General features: G+C 35.3%; 1 protein-coding gene across 6 annotated transcripts in view; it reads right to left on the bottom strand.

Moving 5' to 3' along the window:
• Positions 1-17,500, bottom strand: part of ORC5 (origin recognition complex subunit 5) — a 73,539-nt gene that overhangs the window by 34,555 nt on the left and 21,484 nt on the right. For 4 of the 6 annotated variants that reach the window (XM_054215047.1, XM_054215073.1, XM_054215081.1 and 1 more), the window contains 3 exons: positions 17,297-17,409; positions 13,667-13,714; positions 8,091-8,201 (listed from right to left, as the gene is read on the bottom strand). In XM_054215047.1, coding sequence (XP_054071022.1) covers positions 8,091-8,201; positions 13,667-13,714; positions 17,297-17,409 — 272 coding nt within the window. Of the gene's footprint in view, positions 1-6; positions 4,940-5,444; positions 6,934-8,090; positions 8,202-13,666; positions 13,715-17,296; positions 17,410-17,500 lie in introns of those variants that run through there. The other 2 variants (XM_054215064.1, XM_054215057.1) reach the window with 2 other exon arrangements.

The raw sequence follows: 17,500 nt of genomic DNA, 5'->3' as shown, positions 1-17,500 counted from the left end.
ACAAAAGAATATAGGCATTAGGATCAAATAAAGCAGTAATAATATAAACTTTTAAAAAAATGCAGCTTAAAATTTGCTAACTGCTAAGAATGCTGTTATAACAATTTAAAAATCTTTTAGGTACGGGTAACAATGGAAGTCACAGGATGAAAAAGTTGCATTACAAACCCATTTGGACAATAAACCTGCAGGGAACATACAAATTATATATGGATGTTGTATATGACATTATATAAGACTAACAAATATTCTGTGCTGGCAAGATGTGTCTATCTTCACTCGCACTAAAAAAGGAGGGGAAGTTTATTTGGACCAGTAATGAGAACAAGATAACCCCAGAGTCTACGGTTTATATTCAATCATTCTTGTCATTGGGAGGGTACGAAGCAAAGGTCTTCTGATGGACTAGATAAAGAGGTACAAACCTTAAGAGTTCTCATGAAGAAAAAAAAGAAAAGGAAAAAGCAGCTTTTAAGACCTTTTCCATCTAGTTCCATTTTTTTGTAAAAGCAAATGCTCCCCCCTGCAAGAAACTATAGCAGGACCATTCTGGGCATGACAACTCCCATGGCCAGACTGGATTAAGCCGTGCAATTTTATGTACTTTCCTCTGAAGTAAGAGGACAGTGAAATGCAAACAGTCATTTGCAGATTAAATCAATAGGGCAGAAGCAGAGGCTGATGGCATCCTCTGATAATTTAAGTCTAGAACTCAAGAAGTTATAAAAATAGGGAAATACATGAGAGTATGTTTATATCCCAGAAACAAAGTTTAAGAAAATCTACACACAGAATCAACTCCAAGAGACACTAACTTTTACAATCATCTCACTTCTGAATGTTCACTACTTAATACTCAATAATGCAACATTTTAACAACATATAAAATAATTATTCAATTATATCAACATTTTTGTATACAACTGTTCGAATCTCTACCTAATTTTGAGGTACAGCTGCTCAGTACTGCCTAAAGGGTGTACAAAGCAAAGACACTCTCCAAATTCAGGTGCATGATATATTGTAATTATGTCCTGAATCAGCTTGCAATATGATCTATGAGATTAAAAACTTTTTTTTTTTAACATTCAACAAGAAAATAAGAAATCTCACCTCAACATAAACTTCAATCATGAAGTTTTGAATGCTAAGCTCATCTGAGAACAAGACAGAACTCTGTATATATATTCTACCAAGAAGTCATCCCACACACTTACATAGCTAACATTTGCCACAAACTTCTCAATTATTTCAGGTAAAATTTTTGCACTGACTCTACCTGGTTATCCAGAAAAAAGACAAGCATAACACTTTGGAAGTTTCACAGTAAAGGGGAAGTAAAGAAAACTGGTTTCAGAGAAGAAAAAAAGGAGAATCAGCAGGAACTTTCATTTTTCCAGCATTTTGCTTGTTTTGCAAAAAAGACTAATGACAAGAAATAATCTACTTAACGGACATAAAACCAGTACAAGAGCATGTTCTGTATTTTTCACATACTCTGAAATAAAAATGGCTTCCACTAATCTTTTTGCTTCGTAATAAGGCCTCTTAGGAGATAGTGTAGCACAAGACACATTTTTAACCAGACCTTTTTCTCTGTAAACCCATTACCTGCTCACTTTTCAATGGAGAGTACTCTATATTAGTGCTAAACGCTCTAGTCAGGCCAGAGGTAAAACACTCCTATGAGCAGTCCCTGCAACAGCAAGGAAAGCTGGAACACAATACAAGAACAGCTGATCTAGCAAAACCGAGTCATTCTCATACTGCCAAGAGTTGTTAAGTGTAGAATGGAAAACTTAGTATTTTCAAACATTAACACAACCTGGGCTTGTAGAAGCAATTACAGTGTTTTTCACATGAAAAAACTGTTGACAGTATTCCTCTGCATCAAAGTTGCTACATCAGGGGGATCTAACACACTGCACTAACAGAATTAGTACTACAATCATCACATGGGCATCCAGTGTCCAGAAAGGTTATGCCACAGTAAAAGCAAATCCTTCATCAAACAACTAGATAACAAAACCAGGCATCTTTCCAGCCTTGCAATCAAAATTTTACCATAGTTGGCAATGTACAAAAAAAAGGGCAGTTTAAATATCAAATTCTCATCTGAAAAAAGATACAAAGCAAGCTTCTAACACAACAGGGACAAAGAAATCTTGCAGGTAAATTGCCACATATTGTTCCCGTTTACATATATAATACTAGCAATTCTTTCATCTATCCAGGTAAGGCAGACAAGAAAGAAGACAGAAAGAAAACAAACCTCTCTGATTTTTATGCTCCAGGAAAGAGCGCTTTCTTTTTTCCCCTTCAATTAAAGAAAATTACACTCATCTGGCTCCCTCCGGCTGGATGCATCCTATGTACATCAGTGTTTTTCTGTATTTCTAATACCATATTGGCACTTAACACACTATTCTAAATCTCGTATCTGCAGACTTACGCTAACTTCAGATAAAAAGCTCTTGCTCTGTGGCCAACGATTTGCAATACTGTTTATTATTTTGTCAGATTATAAAATGTTAAGATTGCTAACCTTCATTCCAAATTCTTAAACATTTATAACTATGTCAGTTTTCAAATTTTTGGTACTCTTCGGAAAATTAAGATGCCTGCCTTAGATCCAGTATCAAAGAGATAATAAGTGTCTAATAAATGAAATGTAGATTATGATGTGTAAGATACCTGATGTGTCACCATATACCCACAGATAGAAATAGCCCTAGTAGAAATGTTTCCAAATGCATTATAACCAGAAATTAATTCTAACTATACAACTACCTGAAAACATTTGCTGAACATGAGTAACAGTAAAACCAAACCTGATTCTGAACTTAGAGACCAAACTTTTTTAACATGACCCAGCAGCCTAACTTTAATGCATTAGAGTGAAAATGCAAACAGAACTGAAGTTACTCATCAGTTACATACTCAGTAATTCAGCTATCAGTATATTCTAAGAAGTTGTTGCACCTCTCTGCATAGATGTCTTTCCAAACATTCAGGGATGTATTAACAGGAATAAAATATGCAAAAGTATGCACGAGAAAGGGGTTAATTCCATTTTACCTAATATAGACAACATCTGTTACAGCTGAAAACTACAAGTAGATCTAGTCAATCCTCTTTATGAAAAGCATACTTCACAAGAAAGCAGAAGCAAGATAAAACATCTAGAAAATGAAAAATGTCTAGGAGACCAGAACTGATTTGAAGAAGCAATTGAAAAATCATTTTGGTATAGTAAAAAGCAAAATTTTGGCAAAAAATTCCTACTTCCTGATTGTGATATGAAATTAACAGCCCTTATCCCCTTCAACATAAAATGAGCTGATTTAATTTAAATCGGTGTTGATAATTCTTGCACATTTTGTGCATAAATTCTCTCATGTGTCCTATACTCAGGCACGTTTTTATAAAGAGAATAATGTTGTATTTCTGTCTAAATGTTGGAAACCTAAAATGAAATACTACTCTTCTACAAACTAGAACTGAGTAGACTCTTGGAACCTTTGCAAAACACATTTGCAGGTAGGCATTATAAGTTTCTTTGTATCCCTTTGTTCTGTAATAATTGCACTTGAACACAATGCACATTTCATATTCCACACAGTGGGTCCACGTGGACACACAAATCATATTCCTGGTTGTTCCCTAAGCCCGAAAAAACATCAACTGCTGTACCTAGGTAAGGAAAACTCATGAGTTATCTGTTGTTGTAGGATGTATACCCCACAGCTGCACTGTTTTTAGCATTGTGTGAAAGTTAATTTGTATTTTTTCACCATGAAAAACATTAAAAACGATGTTTTATCTTTCAAAATATCTCAGACACATGCTTGACCTAGCCATATATCCAACCAGAACATGAACTGTGCAAGGTCTGTCCCAGGTACAGACCGTAACTGCCCAGTGGTTGTGGCAATATCATCTTCAATCTATTATATTATTACACAAAAGTGCACCTGAAGAAAAACATTTAAAGATCTTGTCCTCCGAAATGGTTGCAAAAATCAATAATGCTTTAATCTCTGTTATCTCTTGGTTTAAAAACCAAGCAAATAAATTCAAACAAACAAGTTCAGTGACATTACAGTAACACATTGTGTTAAAAAACAGTATCATGACAAATTAGAACTACTAAGAAAAACAGTGAATATTCTGGAGGAAAAGGAGCACTGAACACTTCTCAGGTGAATATAGACCTATATTTCACATAGGTAGTGACATCAATAGTCCAAAATAAAAAAAAAAACCAAAACATATTACTTTACCTCCCTTTCAAACAATCCTCACTACATGTGTTAAAAATGTATTTAAAAATAGCACAAAACCAAGAGAAATTTCCACTTTTAAGGAGGTAACTGAAACAATTTTCATTTGCAGAAGTGGAAATTGCATGTTTGTTTTTTTTCCCCTGGTGCTACTCCCCTGTACCAGTTAGTGAGGAAAAACAAAATGAACGACCCCAGTTCTTTCTCACGTAACCCAATTACCACAAGAAGTTACAGCAGGAAAAACTTAGTCTCATATCAATTGCAAAAATCACACTTCTGAAAGGAACATGTTAACTTTTTGTTCAAAAAAAGTATGAGACCATTTTAAGGAGTAATTAACATTAAAAGGAAAAAGTTAGATTAAGATTCAAATTTTAAGTTGAAATTGTATTTAGTAAAAATGAAACATTTTCAGTAAACCCTAGCATTAAACAGAAAATTGAAATCTTGCTGCTTATCAGCCAGCACAGAAGTTTCATTTTTGAAAAGCTAATAACCAGAATTTTCATGTGAATAGAAATTATGCACAGAAACAAGAAGCAATAAGAAATATCGCGAAATCAGCACCATGACGGATCTTAAAGCAGCTGCTCGTCCTTCTTGAATCTTGACTGAGATTGTTGATCAACTTTAAAGCCAAGGCATGCTATTTTCTGACAGTACATGGGAAGAATTAGTAAGTATTTGGTTCATGTACAGCCCTTCAGTTTACAAATTAAAAAGCCCATAAAATTAATGTTGAATCAGTTAAGAAGCCAAATATTTGATTTAAAACATTTTAAAATTCTGCACAATTCAAGAATGATTTCCATGCTGCACACACAAACAAGAAAATAAAAGTTTGTGGTATCTAACAGCAAAATGTATTGATACTGCTATGGATAACCCAGCTTGTAAGTACTTACTTTATTTGAAAAATATATTTACAGAATAACTAATGACAAAAATCATTGGAATATCAATTTTTTTAAACTATTCAAGAAAAAAAGGCAATTCAATATTATGCATAGATTAAAATACTTCCAAAATTTGCTGTATTTTATGTTACTTTATATTAGACATTTCAAGAATTTTTAATTAAAATTTAATGTAAAAATTGTTTTCAGAATTAAAAATATTTTTTTAAAAATTTATAGAATTTTATTTTGGTATAAACAGATTTAATTTCAACTTCATTGCCCTAACCTGGTTAAAGTTCAATATAATATTTTTACGTCTTTATAGCTTAATCTGCATATATTCAAAAAATAAAGAATCACAGCTATTCTTTGATAACACTGCCATCTAGTGTACACTCTAAATTAGGATGAAGCATTTATTTGAATTTTTTCATTCTACAATTCAGTCTAAGGGGGAATTACACTCCATGTACAAACTATGTCTTCAGTACTACTTAGCTCTGCATTGGAACAACAACATTTGTTCTCTTATCTGGAATACATGTTAAATATGCAGACATATTAATTTTGAAAATACACTGTAAAACTCTATAATATATTCATGTCTTAAATATATGAAGATGTTTTTGATAGCCCAAAATAAGAGAATATACAGCTAACATCCTACACACAAATTCTACTACGTAGTACTCCCAGTCTTGTCATCATCATTCCCTTTCACATTACTTTAATAAATTAAACTGAAATTTGCTCCTTGAGACTGGCTAAGTTCAAGCAAAGCTCTAAATGTCACACTTGCATTTGGACGGTCAATTGTTATGCTTCTTGGCTGTTCATTCATCTTATGCCTTAAAGGTTGCACTCTTTCCATCTTAAAAAAAATTGTTGAAAGATCATATTGAAGAAAGAGAGGCAGAGAGAAAGGAAGGCAGGCTTAAAACAAGAAGTACCCGTGTGGTGGATCAGCTGCAGATTTAGAGCACAAGTGAAATGAATCTGATCACTACTTGGATTGTATCTTCTTTTCTTCTTAGTTTCTGTAACAGTCTCATAAGACTCCATTTCTTACTGAACTAAACCTAGATTAATCATTGTTGATAAACTCACACCATTAAACAAGACAAACACCTTTTGCCTCAGTATTCTGAATTTCAGCTTCAATACTTTATGTCTTAAATCAAAAAGTGCACTACCTAGAGCAAAACACAAAACCAGCATCCTGTAAGGCAAGGAGTGTGACCAATACATTGACTGACAGACTTGATCGACAGACTTCCCAGTACAGTGAATTAAAGAATCGACACAACATTCATAAAAAAGCCATTATCTCAGGCTATATCTGACACTAGCTAGAAAAAAAAAAAGTTAATAGATATAGTTGGCCAAATTTATACATTTTCATGAACGCTAAGGTCCCTGTGTTCTTTGTACTCCAAAGTCGCTTTAAATAGCTACAAGGCTACAGCCATCATCCAAAGCCTGGTCAGAAACTGCCCGCTTCAACAACCTTTGGTGTCCCTTCATATGGCATTTGCCCATGGGAAACTTCACATAGCTTTGAAATACACACAGAGTTTGGCTTGCTTCTGAAAGCACACTGAATTCTTGAGGTGCCATGAGATGACACAAGAAAATCAAGAAACAAAGTACAGGATGCATAAACATGTCTAAACTTGATTTTTTCTTCCACTTCCTGAACACCTCTGGAAGCTAATCCATTGACCGCTCAAGGGAGTGCAGACCATAAGCTGAAAAAAAAAAGCACTCATCTGATCACAAAAAAAGTAAATGCCTGTATTAACAGATTCTTGAGGTTGTTGCCTAATAATTCCTTCTGCTTCAGATCATATAACAACCTTTAACTAAAGGAGAGAAAACATTATGTGAAGGTGTAAGTTGCTTACTGTATCTGTAAAGCACTATTAACGAAGATATTCACATACCACCGATTAAGTAAAATACTACAATTTTCTAGCTCCTCTACTGCCTGATTCTGCAATATGTATATTTATGATTGGTTATTCTACAAATCTGGGAGACGAATTTTGCCAAATGTTTGTGTGAACACTAAACAGTGATGATTAAAGCAGTAGCAAAATTGTTTAGGTATCTTGAGCATAAATTTCCTAGAACTTTACATGAATGCAGACATCAGATTTAAATAATCTTGGTTAAATTTGAGATCTAGCAAGGGAAGGTAGAAAACATTTCTGTAAATAAAAGCTAAGCACAACTGGAAAGCAGGAAAGAAACAGATCTTCTAAGGTGGATATGAAAGATCTAACAATCAAGTTGACAATAGAAAACTATTTTTACTTATACAGAATAGGTATCTACATTTGACAAAACCAGAGCTCTAGAGAAAACTCTAGATTTAATTCCACTCAACTCTATCGTTATGCTGCCATCTAGTGAAACGGGATACTGACTCTCCTCTGCAAGACTGTTGAAGTTGGTCCAAATGCAAAACATTATCCCTAAGATACGCGTATCACAGCAAACACCTTTCACCTGCAAATACCTTATTCTTCCCTCTGCTCCTTCTTCACAACTACATTTTTGTAACATGCATTAGAAGGTGACTAATTATGGCCATAAGACAGTGAACATTTATACACTTAATTTGTAACACTGACAGACTTGAATGAGAAGCCAAAGAACTAATCAACACAGCTCACAGTCCAGGTTCAGGAAAAAGTTAGATATTAGAAGGTTTCAGAGCATTACACAGATAAAATCTTGAATTCATCGCTAGTAATATAGATAAATATTACTCTGAGACTTAAATTACTGTTGTGGTTGTTTTCTCATTTCATTAGAATGATGAGTTATAAAAGCTAACGTAAAACCTTTTAAAAAATTCCAGGCAGTAAAAAGGAAACAAAGAAAGTAAGTACACACTCACCTGGGAAAATATATTTGCAGTTGGAGCAACTCTGTTGTCCACAATACTATATAATATCGCTAACAATCTGTCCAGGGGAAATGGCTTTGGCCCAAGGAGGTGATTACTGGTCTGCAACAGAAAAAAGACTTTTCAATCCAACAGATATTTCCTGGAGCACCACAAGATGTTATTCTCACATCTTTTTAGTCTCTGGGGAGGCACTATAATTCACAGTAGACTTTCATACAGACTACTTATATATTATGGAGAACACTGAATACATGCCTATTGATCAAGACAAAGACATAGACCTAGAGCTCTATTTAACATGGCAAGAGTTCAAACTGCACAATAAATAGGAACATTTTTGAGCTGTAACAGAGGATCTGATGCCAAATTTCCCATCACTGGATTTATAGATTTACTTATCCTATTCAATTACCTTGCCCAATCTAAGGATTAAAGAGGAAGCACCATATTTTATCAACAGTAAGACATGTTAGGCTTCTCAAAAACACACATAATTTCTAGCTAGTGAAAAAAGAAATTTTAAAGGTTTAGATTTATTTTATTGTCTACGGACAGCCTATAACCCACACTACTCACAAAGAACTGCACATAACAGAACAATAGTATTTACAAATCTATAAAACCATTAAACAACTTTTAAGTACATTTTTGTGTTTTGCTTACTGAAGACAAATACTTTACTAGCATTTACATTTTAGAAAGGCATGAGAAGAGAAGATTCTGCTAAAGTATCTTTGTATACACTTTCTTTGAACCATTTTATCCAAAGCCTTGTCTCTTTCTTTCACAGACGCCAGAAGTGCAAAGTCACAAGAAGAGTTCCTCATCTTAAATTCCATACTGAACTAAATCAATGGCTTCAGCAACACTGTCAGTACAGTAATGCACTCCCACTGCACTCTACAGAGTTCTAGTGAAGGCAGTCTTAAGAACCCACTGGTAGATGCCCAGAGGCCAGTCAGCAAATCACTCTTCTAGGCAGCCAGAGAAGGTCCCCTCTAAACAGCGCAGGAGCTTTGCTGGCTGCTGTACTCGGACACCTACATTTGCTCGTCTTACCCTGCAAACTTGACAGGGCCATGAAGATGATTAAGGGATTGGAGCACTTGCCACCCAAGGAGAGGCTGAGAACACTGGGATTGCTTAACCTTGAGAAAAGATGGCTCAGGGGATTTCATGAAAATACCTCATACAAAATGTAAAGATGATTGAGGCAGACTCTTCTCAATAGTATGGGGACAACCTGGAATCCAGGAAACTGTATTTAAATAAAAGAAAAAACAAAACCAACAACCTTTTTTACCCTGAGGGTGGATAAACACTGCAACTCACTGCCTAGGCAGGTTGTGGAGTGTCCAACCTTGGAGATATTCAAAACTCAACACGGCATGGTCCTGAGCAACTTGCTCAAGGTGACCCTGCTTGAGAAGGGGGGTTGGACTAGACCAGAGGTCCTTGTCCACACCTCAGCTCTTCTGTGAAATTCACTTTCTAAAAGCTAATTTAAAAAAAAACAATAAAATCAATCAACTGCCTCTGGAGGAATAAAATGTATTAACTGTTCATTTTTTTTCCAACAAAATTGTTGAGTTTTTTGTATTTCTGGCTGATATATTTTTAGTTTTCTTTTTCTCTTTTGCTTCCTTTATACCACAATGAAAATATTACCGTTTTTATACCAAAACCAAAGAAAACATTTTTGATCAGGAAATTAGAAATGAGAACACTTGAACTTATTGTTTTACATAGGAAACGCCTTTACTACTATATTTCTACTGTCTTAAAATACACTCAATCATAGGATAATTCCAGCTGGAAGGACCCTCACGAGATCTCTAGTCAAACCTCTCCTGCTCAGAACAGGGTCAGCTAGGAGGTCAGGCCAATTTGCCCAGAACTTTATCAGTTCAGTCTTGGAAACCTCCATGGACAGAGACTGCACCACCTCTCTGGGGAACTTGTGTCACCGCCTGGCTGTCCTCATGAGGAAAAAGGTTTTTCTTATACCCAGTGTAAATACCTCATTTCAGCTGACGCTCTTTGTTGCTCACTTTCTCACCATCAGCCACTGTATCATATAGTCTTGATCATCTCCTTGCACGTACAGGACCTACTGCTTTTAGGTTTCCCTTCTCCAGCTTGAACAACTGCAGTTCCCTCAGCCTCTCCTTGCAGGGCAAGTGCTCCAGCCCCTGACCGTTTTGATGTCTCTGATGAACTTGCTTAGGTTTAATTGATGCGTGTCCTGTACTGGAGGGGGGCAAAACGGGACAGAGATGCAGCCCAAAGCCTGCTGAGCATGAGGGACCTTTTATTTTCTTTTAAGTTTGCATTTCATTCTATTTTGACATCCAATTACCTTTTTTGTAGCTGACATTGGTTTATTCTTACTAGCACAGCAGACAAAAGAAAGTTTGCTTCAAAATGCTTCCGGGAAAGGACACCTCTTTAATATATCACCAGCACCTCTATGGCATTAGTCATCAGTGAAACACAACCACTCATTCTTCAGCAAGACAAAAAGCTATTTCCAGTACATGTTTTGGCTTTTCAAATCCAGAAGGTGTCCCCAAAGCTACCTCTTGCTTAACAAAGAAAGCAGCGTGAAAAGTATTTGAAACACATAGTCAAAACTTTAGCACAGCACCCTCAGTGAGAATGCAGGTATTGTAGAAGTTATGAACTGCCCTTCTGCTTCTAAATATGTCAGTTCTGTGAAGCATATTCTTTATTATCAACAGAAAAAATCAACAAACATACAGTATACTCCAAGCAGCTAGCAAGCACAATTAGCAAGTAGTAATCTCTGAAGTTGTGTTTAGTATACAGTTACTTCGCAAGTTTCTTGTTCTTATCAGCCCTCTGCTTCGACAGAATACTGTTTTGAATTTACAAATTATTTGACAGAAATGCTTTCTTCTGGCAAAGCCAAGAGTTAGTTCTAATAGACTGCAATTTCTAGAAGCAACATTTCATTTTTATTTCTTTAGGAGAAATAAATTCCTGGAAGAGGAGGAATGGTTTATAAATTCCTCCAAACAGAACACAGCAAAGAATAAGATCTGTAAGAACCTTCTGCAAGGACCTCAGGCAAAATACTACATACGATAGTACTTATAAAAATCCAAGGGTCCCCTCATCTCCCTTCAAAACAAAGATAGCTTCAACCTCTTCAGTAAGTTTTATAGCTATTAAATTGTGTGTGTCCTCTATCTTCTTTCCACCTTTGGCAATACACTCATCTAATAGTTCAAGAAGATTTTCCCCAGTTGACTTCTCTGTGCTCATGCTTTTCATCTACATTCTCAGAGTTTCAGGTTCCCACTGTTTAACTGGCCTAAGTCTTTCACCGTCCCACAACCGCAAGCTAAGCATTCACGTTCCAAAATTTCATGAACAATAATGTGAGAATCAAAAGCGTTCTTTAAAGAGTAAAACCTTAACACAAACTAAATTACTTGCATAAAAGGGAGAAAGTTCTTAAACTCAGTTGGCTAAATTTTCAACCTTTTTAGCATATACTTAAAGACGGTCTGTACTTCTCACTTTTTTTAGTAGAAAGCATTTCTGAGCATTCCTGATTGCTATACAAATGAAGCACCTTCAGTTGTAAACTAGAAATTCTGATACAAAACAAATCCTAGACTAAAGCTGAAGCAGATCTACCAGACAAATTTTTCCAATAAAAAAAGACACCAACATATCTGATCTTCCAACAGACTGACATCTGAGAAAGCATCCTGCTGCAAAAGAAGCTTCACGGAAAATATCTCACTTGTCACTAAACTGGAAAAATATTGTTCCAGGGCAGCCATGCAAAGAAACACAGCAAATTCTGCTGTTATCAGCAACAAGACAATTAATAGAACAATAAGGTCAACTTTTTCCTCTCATTCACAAGATTTACTTTCTCTAATAAAAAAACATGGCCTCTGGACTGAACACAGTTAAGAATCAAAAAACAGATTTTTGAGCCTGGCCGTACCTAAACTTTTAAGGATGGATTTATTTCATCTAATGTTAGCTTCCTGCCAAGTAGGTATGTACAGCCAAACTAGTTTCCTAAGTTCCCATTATAGTCAGTAGAAATCTATCAATTACAGTTTATGGTGCAATTCATCCGACTGAACATAGAACCTACTTTAGCATGAGACGAATCACAGCCTACACTTCAATGACTGCATCGGCTAGCTCTGCACTGTCTATAAAAAGACTCTAGCTTAGATGCAGGCAACCACTTGGAATTAGGTGAATCTGATCTGTAAATCAGTCTTTAGACAAGATCCTCTGAGTGAAGGTGTACTGATATAAGGCATCACACCAACTGAAGCAGATGAGTCTTTACTTATAACACTACATATTATCCCTATATTTCAGTCTCCCTCACTATAAAATCATAGTACCAAAATATGCAAGTTTACATTTGGGTGATTGTAACTCTGTCTTTATAAAGGTTACAGTGTAGTAGAAGGAACATAGGTCTGGAATATCCCCTTAGGGCTTGCAGTCCTGTTCCCCACTCTCACAGCTACCATGCCTCAAAAACTTCCAAAACGAGACTGTGCTCTGACCTACAAGCAGTTTCAGTTTCTGGCACCAATATTTAGAGGAAAAGGGTCCTTACCTGTAAACGATAAAGCAACACATAACCAGAAAACCAGTGCTCCGTAACAAGAAGCAAAGGTACTCTTGGAACGCCACAAAGTTCCCGTCCTATTCGTTAATCCCCAAGACATACTCCTGGTTTTTTGCATGCAATCAGAGTTCAGTGTAAAATGGTCGACTCTAGAGATTTTCTGTTAACCATATTTGATTTACTAGGATTACAAAGTTCTAATTCTCTTCAAAGTAACACTAATTTTTAATACAACAAAGAAGTGTGAGAATTAGATCATTTGCAGTCTTTGAAGTCCTTCCTGATTATGCAAGCTACTTGTTACAGTTGGGCAACAAACAAGCTTCTTAACTGCACGCATGTCTGATCATGCTTTCAGATATCAGTTCAATGCTTAGGCTTGAGGTTAAATTTAACTGCTTTTCCTAACATATCAAGCCTCTGACAGTAAAAACTAGTATACCTCCACCAAAATCAATTATATTTAGCTGTTTATAACCATGAAAAGCTTAGTTAATAGTCTGATGGAATCCTAAACAATAGACAGGAGTCCAAGCTTCAACACACAAACTTAAGCTCTTACACCTCACTGCATTGCAGGGAACTAAAGTGACTTGACTTTCAAAACTACTAACCACCTATTACTCTAACATCTTGGAAGAACCACATACCAGAATTTCTCTCAATGTATGACATCCTTTAACTAGCTTTATTATGCACATTTTGTTATACACAAAAATAAGGCTTTAAGAAACAAAATTACGCTACAGTTAAACTTCAATGAAATGAAATGTGTGTATCATACAGAAATTTGTATCATGCGAAACAAATGAAATAACTGTTATTTATGCAGTTCTGTTGTTTCTACAGTAAACAATGAGGCAAAAACAGTAGTACAGTAGAAAAAATATTTGTTGCCAAGCTCAACTTAGAAGGATAAAATACATACCTTCTCATGTTTCTTCATAAAGTTGGTCTTTCTAATTTTCCCATGATGCTGTAAACAACAGAGAAGAGCAAATATTATATTTAAATTATTTTAAGCTCCTTCTATAGCAAAGGCAGAATCAAAATAATCAACAAAGAATTGTATGCTACATACGGTAGTATGCTAGTCTGGGTCTGCTTCTTTACTACATCTCCAGTATTTGCTTCTGATGTTACTAGCAATCCTTCTTACTAGAAACCCTGAAATTACATTTGCCTTATTCCTTCATTGTGTCCCAAGTGCTGCAAACACAAAAACCCCCACTCTAATATTTTTTGGTGACATGCATAATTATTTTTTCTCATCTAATCAGGGACTGATGAGAAGAGGCAGTAAAAATTTGTTTTTAATGTGACTTCATGCCACCATCCTCCTCCTACCCTCCATCATCTAATAAAAAGAGACAGATGTTTCATTTCTTTCTCTTTCCAGAGAAGTTTAAATGACGGCCACTTCATTTTTAAAATGTATCCACGCATAAAATCCATCTGAATTTGCATCGTTTATCTGCTCCATTTTAGAATTCTGATGGTAGGCAAGTTGGCAGAATGACAACCGCAAAGTAAATCAATACAATACAAAGTTCAAGGTGCAGGAGCTAAAGGACAAAGAGAAAGGAGGAAAGAAAAAAAAAAGAAAAAAAGAACATCATTTAAAAGCTTTAAATCAGCCTTAAGAAAGGAAGGACTGTCCAAAGAAAATATCAAGTGTTCTTGGATCTTAACTGAAAATGTGAGAGCAAAACAAAGACACAAATATAGTAAACGAGATTTTACAAATGAATGACTAGAAGTTGTTAAAAAAGACAAAGAGAGACATGAGGATGACATGCATAAATGATGTAAAATTCATGGAGAGGTGCAAGTATAATATTCTTTAAACATATTTAAGTGCTATTTTTCAAAGTATCACCTGGTAAGTTTTTCCACATCCTTGAGAAGTATACTTCATTAATAAGTATACCTTATAAGCATGCTCAAACAGTGAAAAAATATCTCCAATGAATGAGTTCTTTTTTCATTTTAATGTTTAAAATCTTATACTTAGTATTTGTGGACCCCAATACTCAGCCATGTCAAGGAGATCTCACAGTCAGTAACTGTGGCATTTCCTGACTGACTTCTGAAGAGCTTAGTATTAGACAGGGCTTTAAGTTTCATTTAAATAATTTGACAGACTAAAAAAGAATTAGTTCATTCAATTAATACATATCACATACTTAGAGACAGCAAAGTAGTCTTTTTATCATGCCTCTGAAAGGACGATTGCTGTGATAACAGAGACCTGTTGGAGGGGAAAGGGATCAAGCCTGAGATTACAGGGCATGCTAGTGGTGGATCACAACAAAATGCATTCATGCATTTTAAAGGTTATGCTGGAATCTCCATATAGTATATTTAAGTTATGTCAAAAGCATCTCAAAGTAGGTGAGCAGGTGCTCTATTTCTGTTCAAGCACAAAGAAGCAAATGAAATTCAGAGTTAATTTTCAATTATTTTTAATCCTGTTTTCTATTAAAGTGATAAAATGAAGACTTCATACAGATTGCTATTCTTTTTTGTTTTAAAGACTACCTTTCAAAACCAACTTCATATTTTTCACTTAATCTCCTGCAAAGCTCTTGAATTTTCACATAACTAATAGCAGCCCTGCCAATTATTAATTCATTGCTTTATGAGGCTGTTAGCATTCCAGGTTGCCACAAACTGTGACTTTACCTTTAGCTTTAGTATAGCCTAGCACCTATACCAATAGTCAGATTAGCAGCTCAATGACCATCTTTTTGTTTGCATCCCTTTTGCTGTCTAGCGGTCTTTAGTTAAATCATTCCAGAAGATATTTTTATGTAATCTACTCTGAATCTCATTACAAACCCAACAAAACCAGATTCTATTTTCACAGTCCACGTGACTCATAAAAACATTGAACTTGAACACTCACTGAGAAACGTTTGTTTTGTTGGGCTTTGACGTGCAGCTATTTCTGCAATTCGCCTTAGCACCTGATGAAAGGCTAACTGCTATCAGGTGACACATGTAGCAGGAATGGTAACTTCTCTTGCTTTACCAATTCTTTGGAAAAATACTTAGTATCACCAATTGAAATACCTTCACAGTCCCTGCTTCAAAAACCCTAGAATCTCACATTTATTGTACAAAAGTTTAGTAGGGTTCATGTGCAAGAGTGGAAACTTAACATCAGAGATACTAGAAAAGGAGAAAGGAAAAAAAAATAAATTGAGAAGGTTGTTCAGTGAACACAAGGAAGATGTGGCACTTTTTGATAACATGCTTTACTGACTTGACACTTGTAAGTTTTCCTGTTTCTTTTGAGTTCCAAGACTGATACGGAAAAACCTGGGAAAAAACATTTCTTCAGCAAATAAATCCCTTACAAAGAAATTGTTTTGTCCAAGTGAAAAGAACAAAGGTTGCCCATAAAGAAAACTTGTGAATCTGCACTTACTACAATTAATCCTCCACTCTTTTCAGAAAAGGACTAGACAGAAGGGTGAAACACCTACAGCTTTCAATATAAGATAATACCAGAAACACGAAACCCATATTTAAACTAATAACGTACTAGTATATCATCACTAGGAACTGTGGTAACTTCTTAAAATTTGTATATACAAATTTTCTTCAAGATGTAAGAAGAAAACAAGCATATTTTTACAAATTTGTTTTATTCTCATTGTCTTCAATTATTCACACCTATCATGAATACCATACATTAATAGACACATGTATATATTAATATACATTGCAATAATGTAGAAAACCTTGAAATTGGTAAAATGCATAGAAAGCATAATTGCCCAGTGTCTTTTCTGATATCCCTCTTCCTGCCTACATTTTGTAAAATTAAGGCCTCAAAACCAACGCAATTAGCAGGCTTGAGGAGCATAAAGATCCCAGGTAAGAAAGAGACAAACTATGACACCACAGCATTCATTTGCAGCATGACCACAACACATCCCAAAGAAAAAAATAAAAATAAAAAAAATTCAACCTGTAGATGGCAAGCACTTACAGAAAATTAGGTTTGTCCCATTCATCCTAAAACATGCATTATCATCACTTCAACACAACATGTGCCAGCTAATGGAACCACATCTTCTGCAAAAGCAACTGTTTGTAAGCTTCTGTTTCAAAAGCTTAAAATTGTAGAAATAAGCTAACAATGCGCTATGTCATTTTACCTCACTAAGGGCTAACTCAGTGAAATAAACTGTTGTGGTTCGTATCTTACTCCTACAATTTAAGTGTGGCTTATCCCTAAGGACACTGCAGGCATTCCATTAAAATCTTTACAAAGCAGAGCTGTATCAACTTACAAAAGCAAAGCACAATCCTTGTGCTATAACAGTGTAACGCATGTTTTGACATAAAGAAATTCCATTTATTAGACATTAATAATAACTAGATGATCATTACCAAACACAATGTGATCTACACAAAAACTTCTGATCAAGTCAAATGAACCACACATGGAAACAGAGTTCAAAACGAATAGTTGAAGAGTTTTAATCTAGGAAGTTCAGTATGCAGGAATCCAGTAAGCAGAACTAAGAAAAAAAAATCTCATTACCTTAAGAAAGAACCTCTTATCTGTTCTGACAGGATTGTAGGAGGCAAGATAAGCAGCTATTAGAAGAAATTTGGAGTAGTAAGGAAGTTCCACATGTGTATGTGCAGAAAGTCCTATAAAATAGACAAACAATTTATGAGTCACTGAAACCCATTCTGAACATCCACAAACTTCAAATTAGACTTGTTTGCGTTCTTCTTTTTT

This window comes from Rissa tridactyla, chromosome 1 (genome assembly GCF_028500815.1).
Source record: "Rissa tridactyla isolate bRisTri1 chromosome 1, bRisTri1.patW.cur.20221130, whole genome shotgun sequence".
NCBI classification, from domain to species: Eukaryota; Metazoa; Chordata; class Aves; order Charadriiformes; family Laridae; genus Rissa; species Rissa tridactyla.
Note: the sequence above shows the minus strand (reverse complement) of the source record. Positions and strands in the feature narration are given on the sequence as shown.